The sequence below is a fragment of the Myodes glareolus genome, chromosome 22, assembly GCF_982192425.1.
Source record: "Myodes glareolus chromosome 22, mMyoGla1.1, whole genome shotgun sequence".
Classification (NCBI taxonomy): Eukaryota; Metazoa; Chordata; class Mammalia; order Rodentia; family Cricetidae; genus Myodes; species Myodes glareolus.
The window spans coordinates 6,725,929-6,743,734 of NC_142047.1; the positions used below are offsets into that span (position 1 = coordinate 6,725,929).

The 17,806-nt window shown below is 44.9% G+C and overlaps 2 protein-coding genes across 7 annotated transcripts in view; one reads left to right on the forward strand and one right to left on the reverse strand.

The window, feature by feature from the left end:
- Positions 1 to 8,056, reverse strand: part of Slc10a7 (solute carrier family 10 member 7) — a 228,397-nt gene extending 220,341 nt beyond the window's left edge. For 2 of the 6 annotated variants that reach the window (XM_087900556.1, XM_087900553.1), the window contains exons 1-2: positions 7,773 to 8,056; positions 1,923 to 2,005 (exon numbers count right to left, since the gene is read on the reverse strand). In XM_087900556.1, coding sequence (XP_087756682.1) covers positions 1,923 to 2,005; positions 7,773 to 7,872 — 183 coding nt within the window. In that variant the 5' untranslated portion in view covers positions 7,873 to 8,056. Of the gene's footprint in view, positions 1 to 1,922; positions 2,006 to 7,772 lie in introns of those variants that run through there. The other 4 variants (XM_087900555.1, XM_087900554.1, XM_087900552.1 and 1 more) reach the window with 4 other exon arrangements.
- A 480-nt stretch (positions 8,057 to 8,536) lies between these two features.
- LOC125410638 (RNA binding motif protein, X-linked-like-1) lies at positions 8,537 to 12,133 on the forward strand. The gene is made up of 2 exons (XM_048450272.3): positions 8,537 to 8,654; positions 10,689 to 12,133. The coding sequence occupies exon 2, from the start codon at positions 10,787 to 10,789 to the stop codon at positions 11,951 to 11,953; it is 1,167 nt and encodes a 388-aa protein (XP_048306229.1). The 5' UTR covers positions 8,537 to 8,654; positions 10,689 to 10,786; the 3' UTR covers positions 11,954 to 12,133.
- Positions 12,134 to 17,806: the final 5,673 nt, after the last annotated feature.

Sequence of the window (17,806 nt, forward strand, 5' to 3'; positions counted from 1 at the left end):
TTTTTTAAAAAAGAATAAGATGGTATAATATTTATTTCTGGCATATTTATGTGTGTGCTGTGCATGTATATACACAAATGTTTACATGCATGGAGATGTACATTTTATGTATGTGGGTGTACATGTATGCTCTTCCATCTGGAGGCCTGGAGTTGATGTCTTATGTCTTTCTCAATCACTCTTCAGTTTGTTTACTGAGGGGCAAGGTGTCTCCATGAAGCCAAAACTCCCCTTTGGCAGGTTTAGCTAGCCATCTTACCAGGGGATGGCACTGGCACGCTCACTCCCGAGTTGAGATACAGAGGGTTCTGGGACCACATACTCCGTCCTCACACTTGCACTGCGCTTACTCACCAAGCCATCTCCCAGCCCCTAGAAATCATGATGTTCTGAGAAACCACCCAGTTTAAGTGTAAAGAAAGCCACATGCCTTCCTTACTCCTCTCTCGCATGTGACAGTCTCTCTGTATCTTTACTTCTGAGACAATCCATTTCTGTGAAGACTGGATTAGTGACGACCATCGCCCACAGGCATGACAGATTGTGACTTCTCAGTAACAATCTTAAAATGACTCTCAGAATGCTAGAATGTGCTCCTTTAAAAAGTAGTTCAGACATAACAAACATGACTGGATCACGTAAGGCCAAGGACCAAAGGATAACAGCCGAGAGTTGTAGAAACCAAACTACCTAAAGAGCCTCGGTATACCTCAGTAGAGCAGGCGCGCCGGTCTTCTCCATGATGTAAGAAAGACAACAAAGCAGGTACTGTAGTCCAGTACCACACTAATAAACCTAATTTTTAAAAGAAAAATTATTTCTTTCTTTTGGTTTGTGTTTTGTATAGCTCAAGCTAACCTCAAACTCATGGCAATCCCCTGACCCCAGCACCCTGAATACCAGATGTTTGAATGGCAGTGGCCCCATAGGATCATATTTGAATGCGTGTCCCCAGGTGGTGGAACTGTTTGGGAAAGAGTATGTTTGGGAAAAAGTATGGCTTTGCTGGAGAAGGTGTTTCCCTGAGGGTGGGCTTTCAGGTTTCTAAAGCCCACAAAATGCGCAGTTAGCTCTCCTGCCTCCTGGCCCTTATCTCAATATGCAAGCTCCCAGCTACTGCTCCAGCACGCCTATCTGTCTGCTGCCCTGCTCCCACCATGATAATGGACTCAGCCTATGAAACCACAAGCAAACCCCCAATTAAAGGCTTTCTTTTAGGAGTTGACTTGGTCATGGTGTCTCTGCACAGTGACAGAACAGGGACTAAGACAGCAGAACCAGAGGCATGTGCCACTACACCTGGCTTAAAAATACATTTTTAATTACGGGTATTACCATACATCTTTTTCCTGGTGCAGGTGAGATACAGTATTACAGTCTTACTTTCTGCTTCCTTGATTACATCTCTTCATAAGGATATTTTTCATACCAATGTCTTCATTAAAAGACTGGTCATCAAGCCAGGCAGTGGTACATGCCTTTAACCCCAGTACTTGGGAGGCAGGGCCAGGCAGAATTCTGTGAGTTTGAGTCCAGCTGAGTGTACAAAGAAAATTCCAGGGCAGCCAGAGTTGTTACACAGAAAAACCTTGTCTCAAAACACTAAAAAAAAAATTTCATCCATGAATTCGAAGCCAACCTGGTCTACAAAGTGAGTTCCAAGACAGCCAGGGCTGTTACAAAGAAATCCTTTCTCAAGAAAAAAAAAAAAAAAAATTAAATAAATACAACAAAAAACTCCGTGTAATCCCACCTCTGGGACCTGAATGCTCAACTCTGAAGGCCCTATACGGATGCAGTAAGCTAGTCCTGCTTCTGTCCAAGTCGCTCTCTGTCACAGTGAAGCTTCTGACAGCAAACAGCTTCTCAGGACAAGTTAATGTCTCTGTACTTCTCTCCATGTGCCCACAAGGTGACAATACCTCTGTTTTTAATGACAGTCCACTGTTAAAGAAGATCGTAGCGACAGCAATGTAGGACACAGTTATCTCTGGCTTCAGTGGTCCTACAAAGAGAGCAACGAGTCACTGTTAGAAAAGCACGTGCAGCAAATCAGTTGGTTTGAAAGAAGACTACTTTCAACATCAGTGTAGGACTTGTTCTGCTGGAAGCTTCACCCCAGCCGCTGGCATCCATATACCACAGTCTGGGATGTTTGGGTGGAAGCTCCACCCCAAACCCTCTCCCCATCTCTCTCCAAAACCTGCTGTATCTCAGAAAGCCCACCAAATGATGACCCCTCCTCCAGAGATTCTCAAGACTACGACCACGAGGTACTTAAACTGCCCCCCAGGAAACAGACATGTGGTCTGCCTGTCTTTCTTTCCTGTCTCCTCTCTGGGTGCTGGAAAATCACCCAGGAGTGTTTTATCCATTAAACCTGGGATTTTTCTAATTCAGTTTGATTTGGTCTGATTTGGATTGTTACATCGGTAAAGAGGCCCATCGGAGTACAGAAACTTTTCCCATTTTTCCCACTTGAGGCTTCTCCAGTGATATTGTTATGTCTAAAATGTTAACAGTGCCCAGGTGGAGAAGCTGGGGCATATAATATTTGGTTCCCCTGTACTTGTGTCCCTAAAAGGCATATCTACACTGTTTCTCTATCAATGTATCTGTGAGTGGGACCATATTTGAAAATAGGACTATACTAGAGGAAGTTTAGATGAGGTTTTACTGCAAGTGGGTAGTTATCCAACAACTACCTGTGTTTGCCTGTCTGCTTGTGTGCTTGCAGTACAGGGATGAACTCCAGGTCCCGCACATGCCAGGCAAGCACTGGCAGGTAGCCCCAGTGACTGACATTCTGAGAGGCATGTTTGTATGTAGACATACAATAAACACAGGGCAATGGCTGGAGTTACGATACCACATGTCAAGGAAGCCGAAGGTCCTTGTGAAAGAGGATTTTCCCCAGAGTCTGTGGATATCTGGCCTCGAGAACTGAGAGAATAAATTTCTGTCATTCTGATGTATTTCTTAGGCAATTTGCTGCTAGACTGGGTTTCCTTCAAGTCAAATTACATGATCACAATTATGGAGTCCCCAAAATCCTCTACCATATCTACTGATATTTGGGGGATATAGGTGGATGGATGACCAAACTGAAAGAAATCACTATTTATTCAAGTTGTTCAGCAAACACTTGTTAAGATATATCTTAGATATTTGTAGGACAGCATAAAATAAACAAAACGAAAATTCCCTCAAAAATGTAATAAACTAATATGCCTGGCATTAATACAAAGCCTTCGGCTGAGACTTGGAAAGCAGAGCACAAAGGGGCAAGCATGAAAGGCCTTCCCCCAGCAGCACAAACATTTAAAGAGGCACACGGCCTTCAAAACTGCGAGTGTATCTGTCTCCATACTGTACAGGTACATACTTCAACAACTAAAGAGGTCTGTTGAGAAGCAGAATTTAAAGGTAAGAAAATTTAAAATTTAAATTTAATTTAAAACTAGACTGCTCCCAAAAATCTTAACTATCTGAATTTTTAACTCAAGCTTTTTTCACTCCCCACCCCGGCTCCCTCACTTTTTGTCAGTCCAGAGTGGCGCCTCCAGAATTTCTAGAGAGGAAGGGTCAGAGAGAATCAATGAGATGGTTACATGCAAAAACTAAAGCCAGGTCCAAAGACATTTATAAACATGTCTTAGGTAACATGTGGCATTCAATTCAGTGGACTAATCCTGAACCTTCAATGTTCCAAATTCAAGAGACAAGCCACACAGACTCTGGTTATACTACACACACATCTAAATAATTATAATCAAGAAATGGAGTGGGGCTATTCCAGGGCTACTTAACAATATACCTGTCAGGGAGAAGGGGGATTAGGGAGACCCAAGGCTCCTCAAACTCACGGAGATCCGCCTGCCTCTGCCTTCCAAGTGCTGGGATTAAAGGCGTGCACCACCACCACCCAGCTCATTCTTGACACACACAGCTGTAAGGCTAACAGGTGGTCCCAAGTAGGGAACTCTGCAGGACGAGAGGTCACCCAGGACAGAAATGAAAACTTGGCAAATCCTTAAACAGAGGAATGAACTGAAACTAGGATATAAATTTGTCCCTTTTTCAAGCTCAATTAGTTGGAGTTTTCCTCTGCTTTTACACAATTCAAATAATATTAGGAAGGAACTCCCACAATCAAAAGGAAAGTGAGCTACTAAGAAAATGAAGCCACTTTTCTGAGTTAGAAAATCCAATCTTCTTATTTTGTTGTTGCTATTTGTTTTCTGAAACAAGGTCTTTCTATAGAGCCCAGGCTGTCCTGGAACTCACTATCTAGACCAGGCTGGCCTTGGCCTCCCTAACAGTGGAATTAATAGGGTAGGCCACCCTGCTTGACTCTTTCAGTCTTTTAAGGAAAAAAGAAACTCTTGTAAAGGTGACATTCCACAGAAGCCATTCCTCATCTATGGCGATCTCGCCCCAAGAAGATAATCTAAAATATCCTAAGATTGCAAGGTTTGGGTATATGCTTTCGGTCCTAGAAGATGGAAGGGTCTCTGTGAGAAGGCCAACCTAGACTGTATGTGTAGCTATCTAATGCTAGGTCAGCCAGGGCTACAATGTGAGATATCTCAAAAAAAAAAAAAAACCAAATTAATTAAAATAAAAAATATTAATACTTAATATTTGTAGATAATATACTTCAACATATTTGGGGTTTTTTTTAATGTGTTTTGTTTTTCAAGACAGAGTTTCTCTGTGTATCTCCAGCTGTCCTCTAACTCACACAGATCCACCTACCTCCAGCTTATTTCCATTTTTCTAATGGAAAAGCAAACGCTCCCCCCAGGATTTACATTTCGTGAATAATTGAAGGCATAGGTAGAAAGGACAGTTTCCCTATGTAATTCCACAGAAGCACACCTAGCACATGGTTTCCCGGGTCATGCTGGAACACTAGCAGTGCCTCGGATCTACATAATCATGCCTCCAACCGGTCTCTTATTTTCAACCTTGTTCTGTTTTTTTGTTTGTTTGTTTGTTTTTGTTTTTGGGGGGGTGGGGGTGGGGGTTTCTCTGTATAGCTCTGGCTGTCCTGGAACTCACTTTGTAGACCAGGCTGCACTTGAACTCACAGGGATCCACCCAAGCACTGGAATAAAAGGCATGTACCACCACGCCCAGTTACTTCTATATTTTTAAGAAAATGTAACTAATTTAAAAAGCAAAAACTGAATGAAAAAAAGGAGGGTCTGGGAAAGGGAAGGAGGAGGCCATGTAGCTCAGGATATAATGAGTCTCAGCACAAAGTTGGCTTAACACAGCACCAGTAAAATAAAACAAACAGAATGACCAAAAGAACCTGTCTCAAAAAAAGAATAAAAAATATTATGAGAAATATTTCTCGTGACACATCTGCCCTTGCTCTTTAATTCCTGTTGGTGAGGGTGCAGCGCAAGTGGTGCTTGCTACTATTTTTGTCTTTTAAGGCTTTATAGGAAAGACCATCATCTGAAACGATCACAAAAAATAAAGCTCTCAACCTAACAACCAAACAGAAAAATCCCAATTGCTTGGCTCTTTTTAAGACAAGTAGTTTTAACACAGAAAGGTTCTAGAAGAAACACATGGTGTCTAATATTTAGCTGATTCTGTCTTGTTCATCTGGACTAAAAAGCAGAGAATAAAAACTGTCTTTATTCTATTATTCTATTTATTTATTCTATTAAAGATTATTTATCTTTAATAGTCTCTCTTTCTTTCCCAAAACCATTATTATAGATCTTTGCCATTGTTATGATAAAAGAGGAAGCCCCAGTCTCCATTCTCCATGCTACCTGGCTGGCGGGACACACACACACACACACACACACACACACACAAAACACAGACCTGAGGATGTGGTTCGGGGTACAACATAAGTTTAACAAGTATGTGCCAAGGTCCTGGGTTCACTCCCCAATATTCCAATCAAAAAATAAAGTGGCATGATGGTTTAAAATATAAGTTACTTATAGCTGAGAATATCCTGCTTCTACTTTATAATTGCTGAAAAAATATCATAAGGATTGTTGAAAAACTGAACATATTTTAAGACACGATAATGCACAAAAGTTCACTAAGCAGAGTACAACAGTACAAACAAGATCACAGAATCCATCCTGTATCTGCCAGAACAAGAAACCCCAAAGAACTGATCCAACCATTCCGCAACCGTCCTGCCCACATAGTATTCGGAAAATTCAAGGTAAAAGACACGTGGCAAGCCCAGCCCCTGCAGAGTTACCGGCCACACATCATCAGGAAAGGCCTCTCAACACCGAGCAAATAAAGCACGTAACCAGTACAGTGTGCACTGTGGGTCACTTCCAAGACTCTACAACTGCACTTCCCACAGCTCCAGAGACAAGGGGTTCTTTATTGGACAGAATTCAAAACCCCAAACTTCAGCTTCCCAAGAGCTCACAGAAAGGGTGTATCAAAACTAGCTCCACAGAGGCTGTGGATGTCTGAGTTCAAGGCCAGCCAGGGCTACACAGAGAACCCCTGTCTGGGGGAAAGGGGGAACCTAACTGGTAGTTTCAGAAGAATAAGTAATGGTGCTGTGGTCACAACTATGTACTCCATATGTTGCATTTAAATTTTAAAGTATGTAAATTTAAAAGGAAGAAAAATGAAATAATCAAGAGCTTTCCTATCCACAATCACTGTGTTAAGTAATTACATCCAAACGATCCAGAAGTTACTTCTAAATGGAGAAACTACGATGGGAGAAGAAGGAACCACTTACTATTCTGAGACACCATGAATTAACTTCCGGAAGGTTTTAACAACAAGAAGGTACAATTTCAAATACCCACATGGGCACTTCTTACTTAAAAACGATTAGGTGTGTTCTCTTCCATCCTTACTTGGACCCACTACATGATTTATGTATTCTACCTGTCAACAAACTTGGGATCTAACACACAAGGTCAAAAACACAAATGAACTGAAGAAATTCAATTAATGTGTATGGAAAGCAGGACAAGGGTGCCTGAAAGTGGAGGAGAGGGTAAAAAAGGCCAATGACACTTGCCCTGTCCCCACAGTGTCCTCAGACCACATACAAAGCTGGTCATTGTATTCCGGGATTTGAGTGGGGTTTTAATCCATCCACACTTCCTTGTCAAAACATACAGTGCCCATAGCCTAACACAGTCTGCATCTGTTAACCGCTGAAGTAGCAACTGAATCCTAGCAGCACACGGAAGTGGAGTGCCCTGTGGAGTGCAACGTGTCAGTCGGCTTGGGAGTTTTGGAGCGTCAGCAACTAAGGCACGACCGCTCCCCATCATATGAACCAGAAAATCAAAGTTTGGGGAAAAGAGTGTCGTTTCTTTCCCACCCCCTTTATTTTTTTTCTTTCTCCTTTTTTTTTTTTTTAAAGGTGCATAAAGGGAGGAGTCGGAAATAGGCTTGATAATGAGGTGCATTCCGGGACAGATAAGGACTCCTGGCACCCTAAAGTCCCTTGGGATGGGATGCTACTCTGCAAGCATGAGGTGTAAGTTTCATTTTCTGCAGCCTCACTCCCGGTACTAAGCAGAAGTCATTGATTGCCCGCAGAAAAGGCACCCTGTACTCCAAGTCCTCTGCCCCATTCCTGGTCCCCTTCGGGGTTAGCAAGTGAGAACCACCTGCAAAGGCACGGCGTAGTTGTGACGGTCGGGGCGGAGAAGGGCAGCAGTCCTACCGCACCAGGGCGGCCGCTCCTCCCGCAGACTCGCCGAGGAGTTGTGGAGCGGCGCAGCGGGCAGAGGTGCGGCACTTACCCCCGTTCACTCCGACCGACGGCTCCAGCTTAGCGGCGCCGATCGCCACCACTATGCCGACCATGAACCATTCTTTTCTCGCCCTCTCCAGCAGCCTCATATTTGTTAGGGTGGGTGGGTTTTGTTTATTTGTTTGGCTGGCTTGCTTTCCAAGCTGCGATTCTCGAATCCCCGGGGCGTCTCCACGCTTTCCTCGGTGCCTCCAGACATGCAGCAGAGCAAGTCAAATTGCCACTCGTAAACTAAAGACCGGAGGGGTGGCTCGGGCGGCTCCGAGGCGGGCTGGGAGTAGTAGTATCCAGTGACAGGAAAGCCTCACTGAGCGCCGCCATCACTACCACGCGCCTCCGAATAGACGCGCACACGGGCGGAGGACTCCGGGATCCGGGGGACGTAGAACGGGGGCACGCCCGAAGACCGAGGAGGAAAGAAGGGAGACCAGTCACCGGTTGCACTAGCAGGACCCGCTGCCATGCATCCGTGGTCAAGCTTGGGGAGGCCCACGGCGGGGAAGCGGGATGTGGCGCCCCAGATGCCCTGCCTCCTCGTGCTGTAGCCGCAGGAAACTGACGGCCTCCCGAGCCCCGGGGCCTGCATCGCAGAGAGCTTCTCTCGCTCCGCCCTGAGCCCGAGGGGCGCGCGCTGTGCGCCTGAGGGTACCGGGCTCCGCTGCCGCTGCGGCTGCGCGCGCGGGCGCCGGAGGTTCCGGTGCGCTCGTTCTCGGCGCATTACGACGACGGCCGACGTCGCGTTGACGTTGCGCGGGGGGGGAGGGGAAGCCACTCGCGGCCTCTGGTTCTCGGCGGGAGCGGCGGCGGCAGACGCGTGTGGCGACCGGCGCGGGAAAGCGGCTTCCTAGTTGGGGAAGCGTTAGCCCCGGGGGTAGGTTGAAAATTGGTGGCCGAGCAGACGTCCGGGACGGCAGGCCCCCCGCCTTTCCGCAGCGGCGGCGGCGGGAAGGCGGGGAAGGCGGGTCGGGCCTTCCCGCCAGGTCGGTGGCCTGCCCGGGCCTTTCTGCCCGACCGCCTTCCCGGCCAAAACCCGCCCCGGGTGTGGGGAGGACGGCCGGGATGGGGCAAATCTTCCCTGGGGGGGCGGTGAGAGAGCGGCCCAGGCTCCTCCCCACCCGTGTGCTGCGCGTGGGCGGGCGATTCCGAAGGCCGCGTGGTGCGGGCCTTTGCCTGACCCCGGAGCTGAACCACTAAAGCAACAGGACGACTGAGGGGGCCGGGAACGCAGAACAAAAGCAGTGAGGGTCGAGACCCAGGGTGGAGGTTCTGATGTCCGCCCCCCCCCCCCTCCGGTTTCTTGCTTTGCATTCTGGCGACCTATGGCATAGTTTCACGAATGGTCTTCCGAGCATCTACCCTTCCTCTTTATGCACCCAAAGAAAGAAAGGAACAAAGTATTGTGGGACATTTTGAAGCAGCCTGGTATCAGCTACTTGAATAGTTTACTATGGAACGTAACGTTCGAAAGAAATTGTACCAGACTTTCATTTTGGATGCATTCAAAGCTTGAAAGAGACTCGGCTTCAATTTGCTCTATTTAACTTACCTTGCTGACATGACTCGCTATCCAAAAACTAAACTGCTTTAAGCAGTTGTGCTATCGGTTCCCAGTTGCACAGCCCCCACTGTGGGGTAATTATACATCAGGCAGCACGAAGAAAAGCTAATCTCAAGATAAAACAACTTAATAGGGAGTCGTTAAACAATTTACCAGGCAAAAGAAGTACATGAAATGTGATAAAAGCTTATTAGAAGTCAGGCACAAGGTAAGTGGAGTTTTAGGAAGGAAAATTTACAGCAATTATTTTACAGTCATTTTCTGGGTTCAGAAAAAAAAAAACTGCCTCAAATTAAAAGGCCATCACAGAGATGGTGCTGGCTTCAGTAAGCCTGCTCACAAGTTCTTTCTAGAGACTTTGATCTGCTTAAAGCAAAGTTGTAATTCATGGAAGAATATTTTAACGGTAGTTCGTTGAGAATTGTATTGTTAAGGACTGTATTAGTTTGCTAGGGCTGCTATAACAAATACCCACCCCACCCCCAAAAAAACTGCATGTACCCAGACAATAGACATTTGTTATTTTCCTGTTGCAGAGTCTAAAGTGGAGGTGTCGGAGGGCCTTGTGTTCTGAGGGCCCTTTCCAGCTTCTTGTGGCAGTTGGCATTCCCTGGCTTCCTTGCTTTAATGTTGTGAAGCTCCAGTCCCTCCTGGTTTGGCATTACATTCCCCTGCATATGTCTCCAGTGGCTGCATCATTCACTCTGCATCCATCGCCAACATTGCCGGGTTTTTTTTTTTTATTTTTTATTTTTTTTGGTATGTCTATTACAGTGACTCTTGTCCTTGGGTTAGAACCTGCCCAGTAATCCAAAATGATGGATCAGATTCCTTTAAATTATATGAGCATATATCCTTTCTCCAAATTAAGTTCACTGTTCAGTAATGTACCCTGTAAAAAGTATGTCTTCCTGGACCTCAGAGTTTGACTTCTTTTAGAAATGAGATGTTTGTAGGTACCTAAGAAGAGGTTATACTAGATTCAGGCAGGTCCCAAATCTAATGACTACTGTCCTTTTAAGAAGGAATGCATGAGAGGCAGGTGGAGTGTAAGCACTATGTAAAGATGAAAGCAGAAACTGGCTTGAGATTTGTAAGGCAAGACATCCTAAGAATTGCTGGCAACCACTAGAAGCTAGGAGAGGAATGGTACAGATTTTTGTTCAGGCTTCTGATAGGAACCTCCCCTTCATACTCAATGACTTCCTGAACTATAAGAAAATCAATATTTTTAATCCCTTCCCCCATTTACAGTGCATTGTTACAGCAGCCTGAGGAAACTAATACAAAAATATTGACAGGTGCTCATGTGCAGTAGTCCTAGTGGCTTTTCTGTTTTCTTCTGAGACCCAGCAGCTGTCACCGGTGAGCTACTTGGCCCTTCAACAAGCTTCTAGGAGCTTGAGACCTTCATAGTCCCCTCCAACTCTCAGCTGGAAGGAAAGATGGTTGAAGCAGATCGTCCAGGGAAGCTCTTCATTGGTGGGCTCAATACAGAAACAAATGAGAAAGCCCTTGAAGCAGTGTTTGGCAAGTATGGACGAATAGTGGAAATACTTTTGATGAAAGACCGTGAAACCAACAAATCAAGAGGATTTGCTTTTGTCACCTTCGAAAGCCCAGCAGATGCTAAAGATGCAGCTAGAGATATGAATGGAAAGTCCTTGGATGGAAAAGCCATCAAGGTGGAGCAAGCTACCAAACCATCATTTGAAAGTGGCAGACGTGGACCACCTCCACCTCCAAGAAGCAGAGGCCCTCCCAGAGGTCTTCGAGGAGGAAGTGGAGGAACTAGGGGACCCCCTTCTCGTGGAGGATACATGGATGATGGTGGTTATTCCATGAACTTTAATATGAGTTCTTCCAGGGGACCACTTCCAGTAAAAAGAGGACCACCACCACGAAGCGGGGGACCCCCTCCTAAAAGATCAACGCCTTCAGGACCAGTTCGAAGCAGCAGTGGAATGGGAGGAAGAGCCCCAGTGTCACGTGGAAGAGATAGCTATGGAGGCCCTCCACGAAGGGAACCCCTGCCATCTCGAAGAGATGTTTATTTGTCCCCAAGAGATGATGGATATTCTACAAAAGACAGCTATTCAAGCAGAGATTATCCAAGCTCCCGTGACACCAGAGATTATGCGCCGCCACCAAGAGATTACACATACCGCGATTATAGTCATTCCAGTTCACGTGACGACTACCCATCAAGAGGCTATGGTGATAGAGATGGATACGGTCGGGATCGTGACTATTCAGATCATCCAAGTGGAGGTTCCTACAGAGATTCATATGAGAGTTACGGTAATTCGCGCAGTGCACCCCCTACACGAGGGCCGCCGCCATCTTATGGAGGAAGCAGTCGCTATGATGATTACAGCAGCTCACGTGATGGCTATGGTGGAAGTCGAGACAGTTACTCAAGCAGCAGAAGTGATCTCTACTCAAGTGGCCGTGATCGTGTTGGCAGACAAGAACGGGGGCTCCCCCCTTCTATGGAAAGGGGGTACCCTCCTCCACGTGATTCCTACAGCAGTTCAAGCCGTGGAGCACCAAGAGGAGGTGGCCGTGGAGGAAGCCGATCTGATAGAGGGGGAGGCAGAAGCAGATACTAGGAACAAACAAGACTTTGGATCAAGGTCTCCAAAAAAACAAAAGATGGAAAGTCTTCTGTCGGAACTACCCAAGGACTACTAAGAAAAGTTGTGTTACCTTTTTAAATTTTTCTGTTTTAAGTTCCCCTTCATCATTTTTGTGTTCTTGTGAGGATAAAAGTAAAACATGATTAATTTTGATATTATGAATTGCTTTCAACAGCAAATGTTAAATGTGTAAGACTTGACTTGTACTAGTGTTGTAATTTTCCAAGTAAAAGTGTCCCTAAAGGCAATTTCCTGTCTTGATTTTTTTTTCCACCCCCCCCCCTCGTCCCCAGTAAATGAGGTGAGCAATTCTAAGATCTATGAGAGACCATCTAGATAGCCTTTGGTCTCTGGAGAATTGAGTCTGTCTGCCTATACAGACAAGCTAACAGGGGCAATAGAGGGTGTTGGTGGTGTGCTACTCTTAGGTACTTGGGGTGTCTTCTGACTTAAGTCTAAAAAACAAGAAAGCTTAAAGCTGACTGGTTTGTTTGTTTTTTGGCAATTTATTTGGGAATCAGAACCTCCCATTTCACCCCCCCCACACACACACACCCCGCTTTTTGACACAGGGTTTATCTCTGTAGCCTTGGCCAACCTGGAACTCTAGACCAGGCTGACCTTGAACTCAAAGATCCACAGCTTCCACCTCCTGAATGCTGGGATTAAAGGTGTGCTACCCCACTCCAATTCCCTTTTAGGTGTGTGTGAGTTCGTGTGCATGAAGTGTGTGCATAGGTTCCAATGGAGACTAAGACGGAGAATGGGATTTGACTCTAGCACCGCCTGGCTTCTAACAGTGCTCCTACCACATCTCCCCAGGGCTGGATTTTAGGTGTGCTGTCACTCCAGGCTACCATTTTTTTCTGAGTCTTTTCTGTTGCACTCATTGTCTCATCTTTCAGGCAGAAACAGACACAAAAGCAGAAAGGCAAGATGGGTTGTAAGTATTTACTTGGTAAATATTCTTTTGGTCCCTTATAGCAAAATACCTCTGATATGGAACCCAGCTGGTAGAATGTTTACCTAACATACATGACACCTTGGGTTTAGTTACCAGCAGCATATTGTGAACTGAGTATGTTGTGACCCTAGTACTTGGGAGGTTGGGGTGGGAGGGTCAGAAGTTCAAGGCCCGCTTCAGCTACATGAGACCCTGCCTCAAAAACTTTGAGGTCATAAAAAATTTTGTGGTTCTGAAGACTGAAGTCCAAGAATATAGTACTAACATCTGGTCATTGCCTCGTTCTATATCCTGACGTGAAGGAGTCCTTTAAGTCAAAGGCTCTGGCCATCTGGGTCAGTGCTAATTGTGGTTCCCTCCTAGAAGCTCACTTAACTAGCAGGAATTTGGGGCTTCTTTTCATGCAGTTTGAGAGGACAAATACAAGCTATCACAAGTATTTTTACTGAAGAAAGTGCCCCTCTACCATATGCCAGGCATGGGTTGGGTACTGAGCATTCAGTAGTAAAGCTGACCTCGGGGAGCTTACCTAATGAGAATGGGTGCAGGCTGGGAAGATGACTCAATGGAGAAAAGGCCTGCTACACAAGTCTGAGGATTGGTGTTCAACTCCCTAAGTAAATAGGTGAGAGGTATGGCTGTTTGCTTCTAATCCCACTGCCTTGGGAGGTGGACAGGAAGCCATCCCTGGGGCAAACTAGCCAAATCAGTAGAGAGCAGTTAAGGAAGACACCCAGTGTCAACCTCTGCCCTACATACAGACACAGACAATCATGCATACACACACAAATGAGAAGCTAAATACTAAGAGTTGTCTGGAGGATGCATCGCTGAGACCTGGAGGATGAACAGGTATGTGGGAGAACTTGGGAGGAGCTTGACTTTGTGAAGCTCAAAACTCAAACTCAAAAAAGGTGGGGGAGTCTTGTGGAGGGCTGGATAGGATGCAGAATGTGAGAAACCTCTAGCATTATCGTTAGGATTTGAGTTTTGTCCACAGATACTACAAAACAAGGGGGGGATGATTTTAAACATAACATGAAGATGTTACTATAGAAGCGGTCCAGTCTAGACAATTCAAGGAAAAAACCTGGAACTCGATGATTAGTACAAGAATTGCTAATATACACAGGAGGACTCAAGTCACTTGTCACCTCCTTTCAGGGGACCAGTAACTGGGAAACTGAGCAAGTCAAGCCTTCCCCAGGAATTTGGAGCATGTAAATAGTTGTACATAGGCAAGTAAAAGCTTCAGCCACGTGAGGAGTTTCACTCAAATTAGCTATGGGACTTTTCTGTGGATTGTAGAAAACTCGTTGAACTAGAAGATACCTATTTGGTTTTGTTTTTTGTTGTTTTGTTTATTCTGAGACAGGATTTCTCTGCCTGACAAGCTACCCTGTTATTCCAGGATGGCCTTCGGGGATTATGTGCCACCGCTGCCAATAAACCTCCTTTGTAAGCACTGTTTTTTATTTATGTGCTTGTACTGGGACTTAAACCTGTGGCTTCACGTAGGAGAAAGCCAACAGTACTACATCCCTAGCCCTCTTTTGTTTCCCCCTCTTTAAATTTTGAGGCACTACCTCACTAATTGGCTCAGGCAATGCTTGAACTTGGAATCCTGCCCTCAGCCTCCTTAGTAACTGGGATTACAGGCCTGGAACACCAGGCCTAGCTACTTCTTAAACTTGATGTCTTAACACCAGCTATTTCATTTATTTGAATATAGTTCGTTTTCTTTACATGATACCAATAAATAGTTATTGCCCCCCCCCAAAAAAGGCCTGTGCCATTATACTTGATACTCTTATATTTGATAGAGTAGTCATAGGGATTCTATCCCATGGGCCTGGGATTAAGTGCCATTGTGCACATTCGCTTTCTTACATGTAGTACATGGCCACACATGCATGTATTTAGCAAATATTTGTTGAGTTTCTGCTGTGTAGCGGATACTAATCTAAATACTAAGCTTACAAGGTGAGAAACAAGATGTGCTTCAGTTTTGAGTATTCTAACATCAGGAAAATAATAACAGGCAGTGGTGGCGCACGTCTTTAATCCCAGCACTTGGCATGCAGAGGCAGGCCTGATCTACAAGAGCTAGTTCCAGGACAGGTTCCAAAGCTACAGAGGAATCCCTGCCACAGAAAAAAGAAAAAAGAAAAAGAAAAAAAAAAGCAATACTAAGGCCATAATAAAAAGATAGAGTGTAACTCCCAGCTCCATCAGTTTAGGACAGACTGGGTGACTTAAACAATAGTCATTCACAGCTCTGGACAAGAACTGGTGTCTGGATGAGGCTTCCACTTCCTACTTTGTGTTGTGAGTAAGCGTCTTGGTTATGTTCTCACACAACACAGAACGAAGAAAACCAAGTGTCTGCACCTTTACTTTTAGTGACCTACTCATGTCCCAAAAGCCGTCATCTAAATAGTACCGCCACACAGGGGAGCTGTGATTTAAAGATACCAATCAGAGAGAATGCTCACAAATACTCAGTCCATAACAATCCTGACAGCAGAGACTCCGACCACAGGACAAGCCCACCATATTGGAAGTGCCCAGGTGTGAAAGTACCAAAGGAACAATGAGTTGTCACTTGTATTGCCTTGCTATTAACACTGTAACAAGTCACCACAGATTAGTGGCTCCAGACTTTATTATTTTACAGGTGTGAATTCCAGAAGTCCCTGGAACTGGGCTCAAATCAACCTATCAGCAGGCCTGAAGATTCTCAGGGAGAACTGCCGTTACTAATGCCTGAATTCCCAGGGGTTCTGTCTTTCCAACTTCTTAGTCAGCCATGAGCCATTGAGTCTTTCTTGGGAGGAATCAATCTGGCTCTCTATCACTCTCTAGCCTCTTGCTTTCATTTTGTTTATTTATTTGTTTGCTTGATTGTTCGGAGTTTTTGTTGTTCTATCCTGGGGTAGGGGTGTGAGACAATGTCTCTATGTCAGTGGTTCTTAACCTTCCTAATGCTATAACCCTTTAGTATAGTTCATGTTATGGCCCCCAACCATAAAATTACTTCTGTTACTGCTCTATAACTAATTTGCTGCCATTATGAATCTTAATGTAAATATTTCTGTTTTTCGATGGTCTTGGGCTACCCTTGTAACAGGGTTATTCATTCCCTCTCAAAGAGGTTGAGACCCACAGGTTGAAAACCACTGCTTTATGTAGTCCTAGCTGTCCTGGAGATTGCTGTATAGACCAGACTGGCCTTAAACTCACTGAGATCCTCCTGTCTCTGCCTCCTGAGAGCTGGAATTAAAAATGTGTACTCTCACACCCTTTCATTTATGAAAACCTTTCTGATGGTGTTGGTGTTAGCATATCCCCAAAGGGCATATGCTTAAGTTCTAGCCTTCTGTACGTCTAAATATGACCTTATTTGGAATCAAGCTCCAGATAGGTGTTTGAATTAAAATGACGGCATTGGGGTACGCACAGGACACACATGGAGGAGAGACATTATGAAGACACAGAAAGATGACTGAATAGCTTGACAGAGACTGGGATGACACAAGCCAAGGAAACTGAGGACTGATAGCAAACACTAGGAGCTCGAGGAGGCAGAGAAGTTCCTTAGAGCAGTCAGAGAGCAAAGCCCTTGACTCCTGGCATCTGTGGGAAGCTAATTCAACTAGGTACACATGGATGATCCCTTACCTCCTTACCTCTAAGTCCATTTCATCACATCTATAAAGTTTCTTCTGCCATGGAAAGGAACATACTCAAGTTCTGGGAATCGGAATCTGGACATCTTTGAGAGTATTGTTCTGCTCACCACAGCATTTAGAAGAAATAGAAAGAATGCTAATATAACTCAGAATTAGTGAATGGAGGAGTGGGGTTGTGGGGAAGGAGGGATCAGGGACCAAAGTAATCAGTATATAAGCCTTTGTAGATGAAGTAGTAAAGTTTAAATTTTATGTAATTATGAGGTTTTTCTAAAATGTATAGAAAATTGTTAAGCACAGGAGCATTGTTTCTTAAAACAGGTGGTGGTGGCACACCCCTTTAATCCCAGCACTCAAGAGGTCGAGGCAGGCATCCCTATGAGTACAAGGCCAACATGGTCTACAGAGTGAGTTCTAGGACAAGCTTCAAAGCTACACAGAGAAACTTTGTCTTGAAAGAAAAAAAAAATCACTCCAGCTGTTATGTGGAGGAGGAATTTTAAAGTAGAGACTGCTGAGGTGGGCTCCAAGGATAGAGCCTACTGGTCTTTTGAGAAAAAGAAAAGTAGTTATGTTACAGTACTTACTGATAGATTGGATTACGGTGAATGAGGAGAAAACAGAAATCAATGATGACTCCTAGATCATAGCTGTCCATCAGTACAAGGGAATGTTGATGTCATCCAAAAAGATACAAGAAACAAGGGAATACAGAATTTGTGTGAAACAATGTTGAAATGTTGTTTTTTTTTTAGGGGAACCAGAAGTTTGGCTAAGAGAGTCACAGAGGGAGCTTGGAACTGGAGGTAAAACCTAGAAGTCAGTGATATGAGTGATCTGTAGGAATTGTGTTGTGTTAATGTTACCAGAGGTGGAAATGAACAGAAAAGTATCGAAACAAACTGTCTTGTTCCCTCCCTCTACCCCTTTGAGACAGGATTTCTCTGTAGCTTTGGAGCCTGTTCTGGAACTAGCTCTTGTAGACTTAGCTGGCCTCAAACTCACAGAGATCCACCTGCCTCTGCCTCCCAAGTGCTGGGATTAAAGGCATACACCACCACCACCCCGCTAAAACAAAGTGTCTTAAGTTTCTGGTCTGCTTTAACTAGTGAGTTGGTGAACACAGACATTTGTTTCTCAGTTCTAGAACGCAGAAAATCCAAGAGCAAG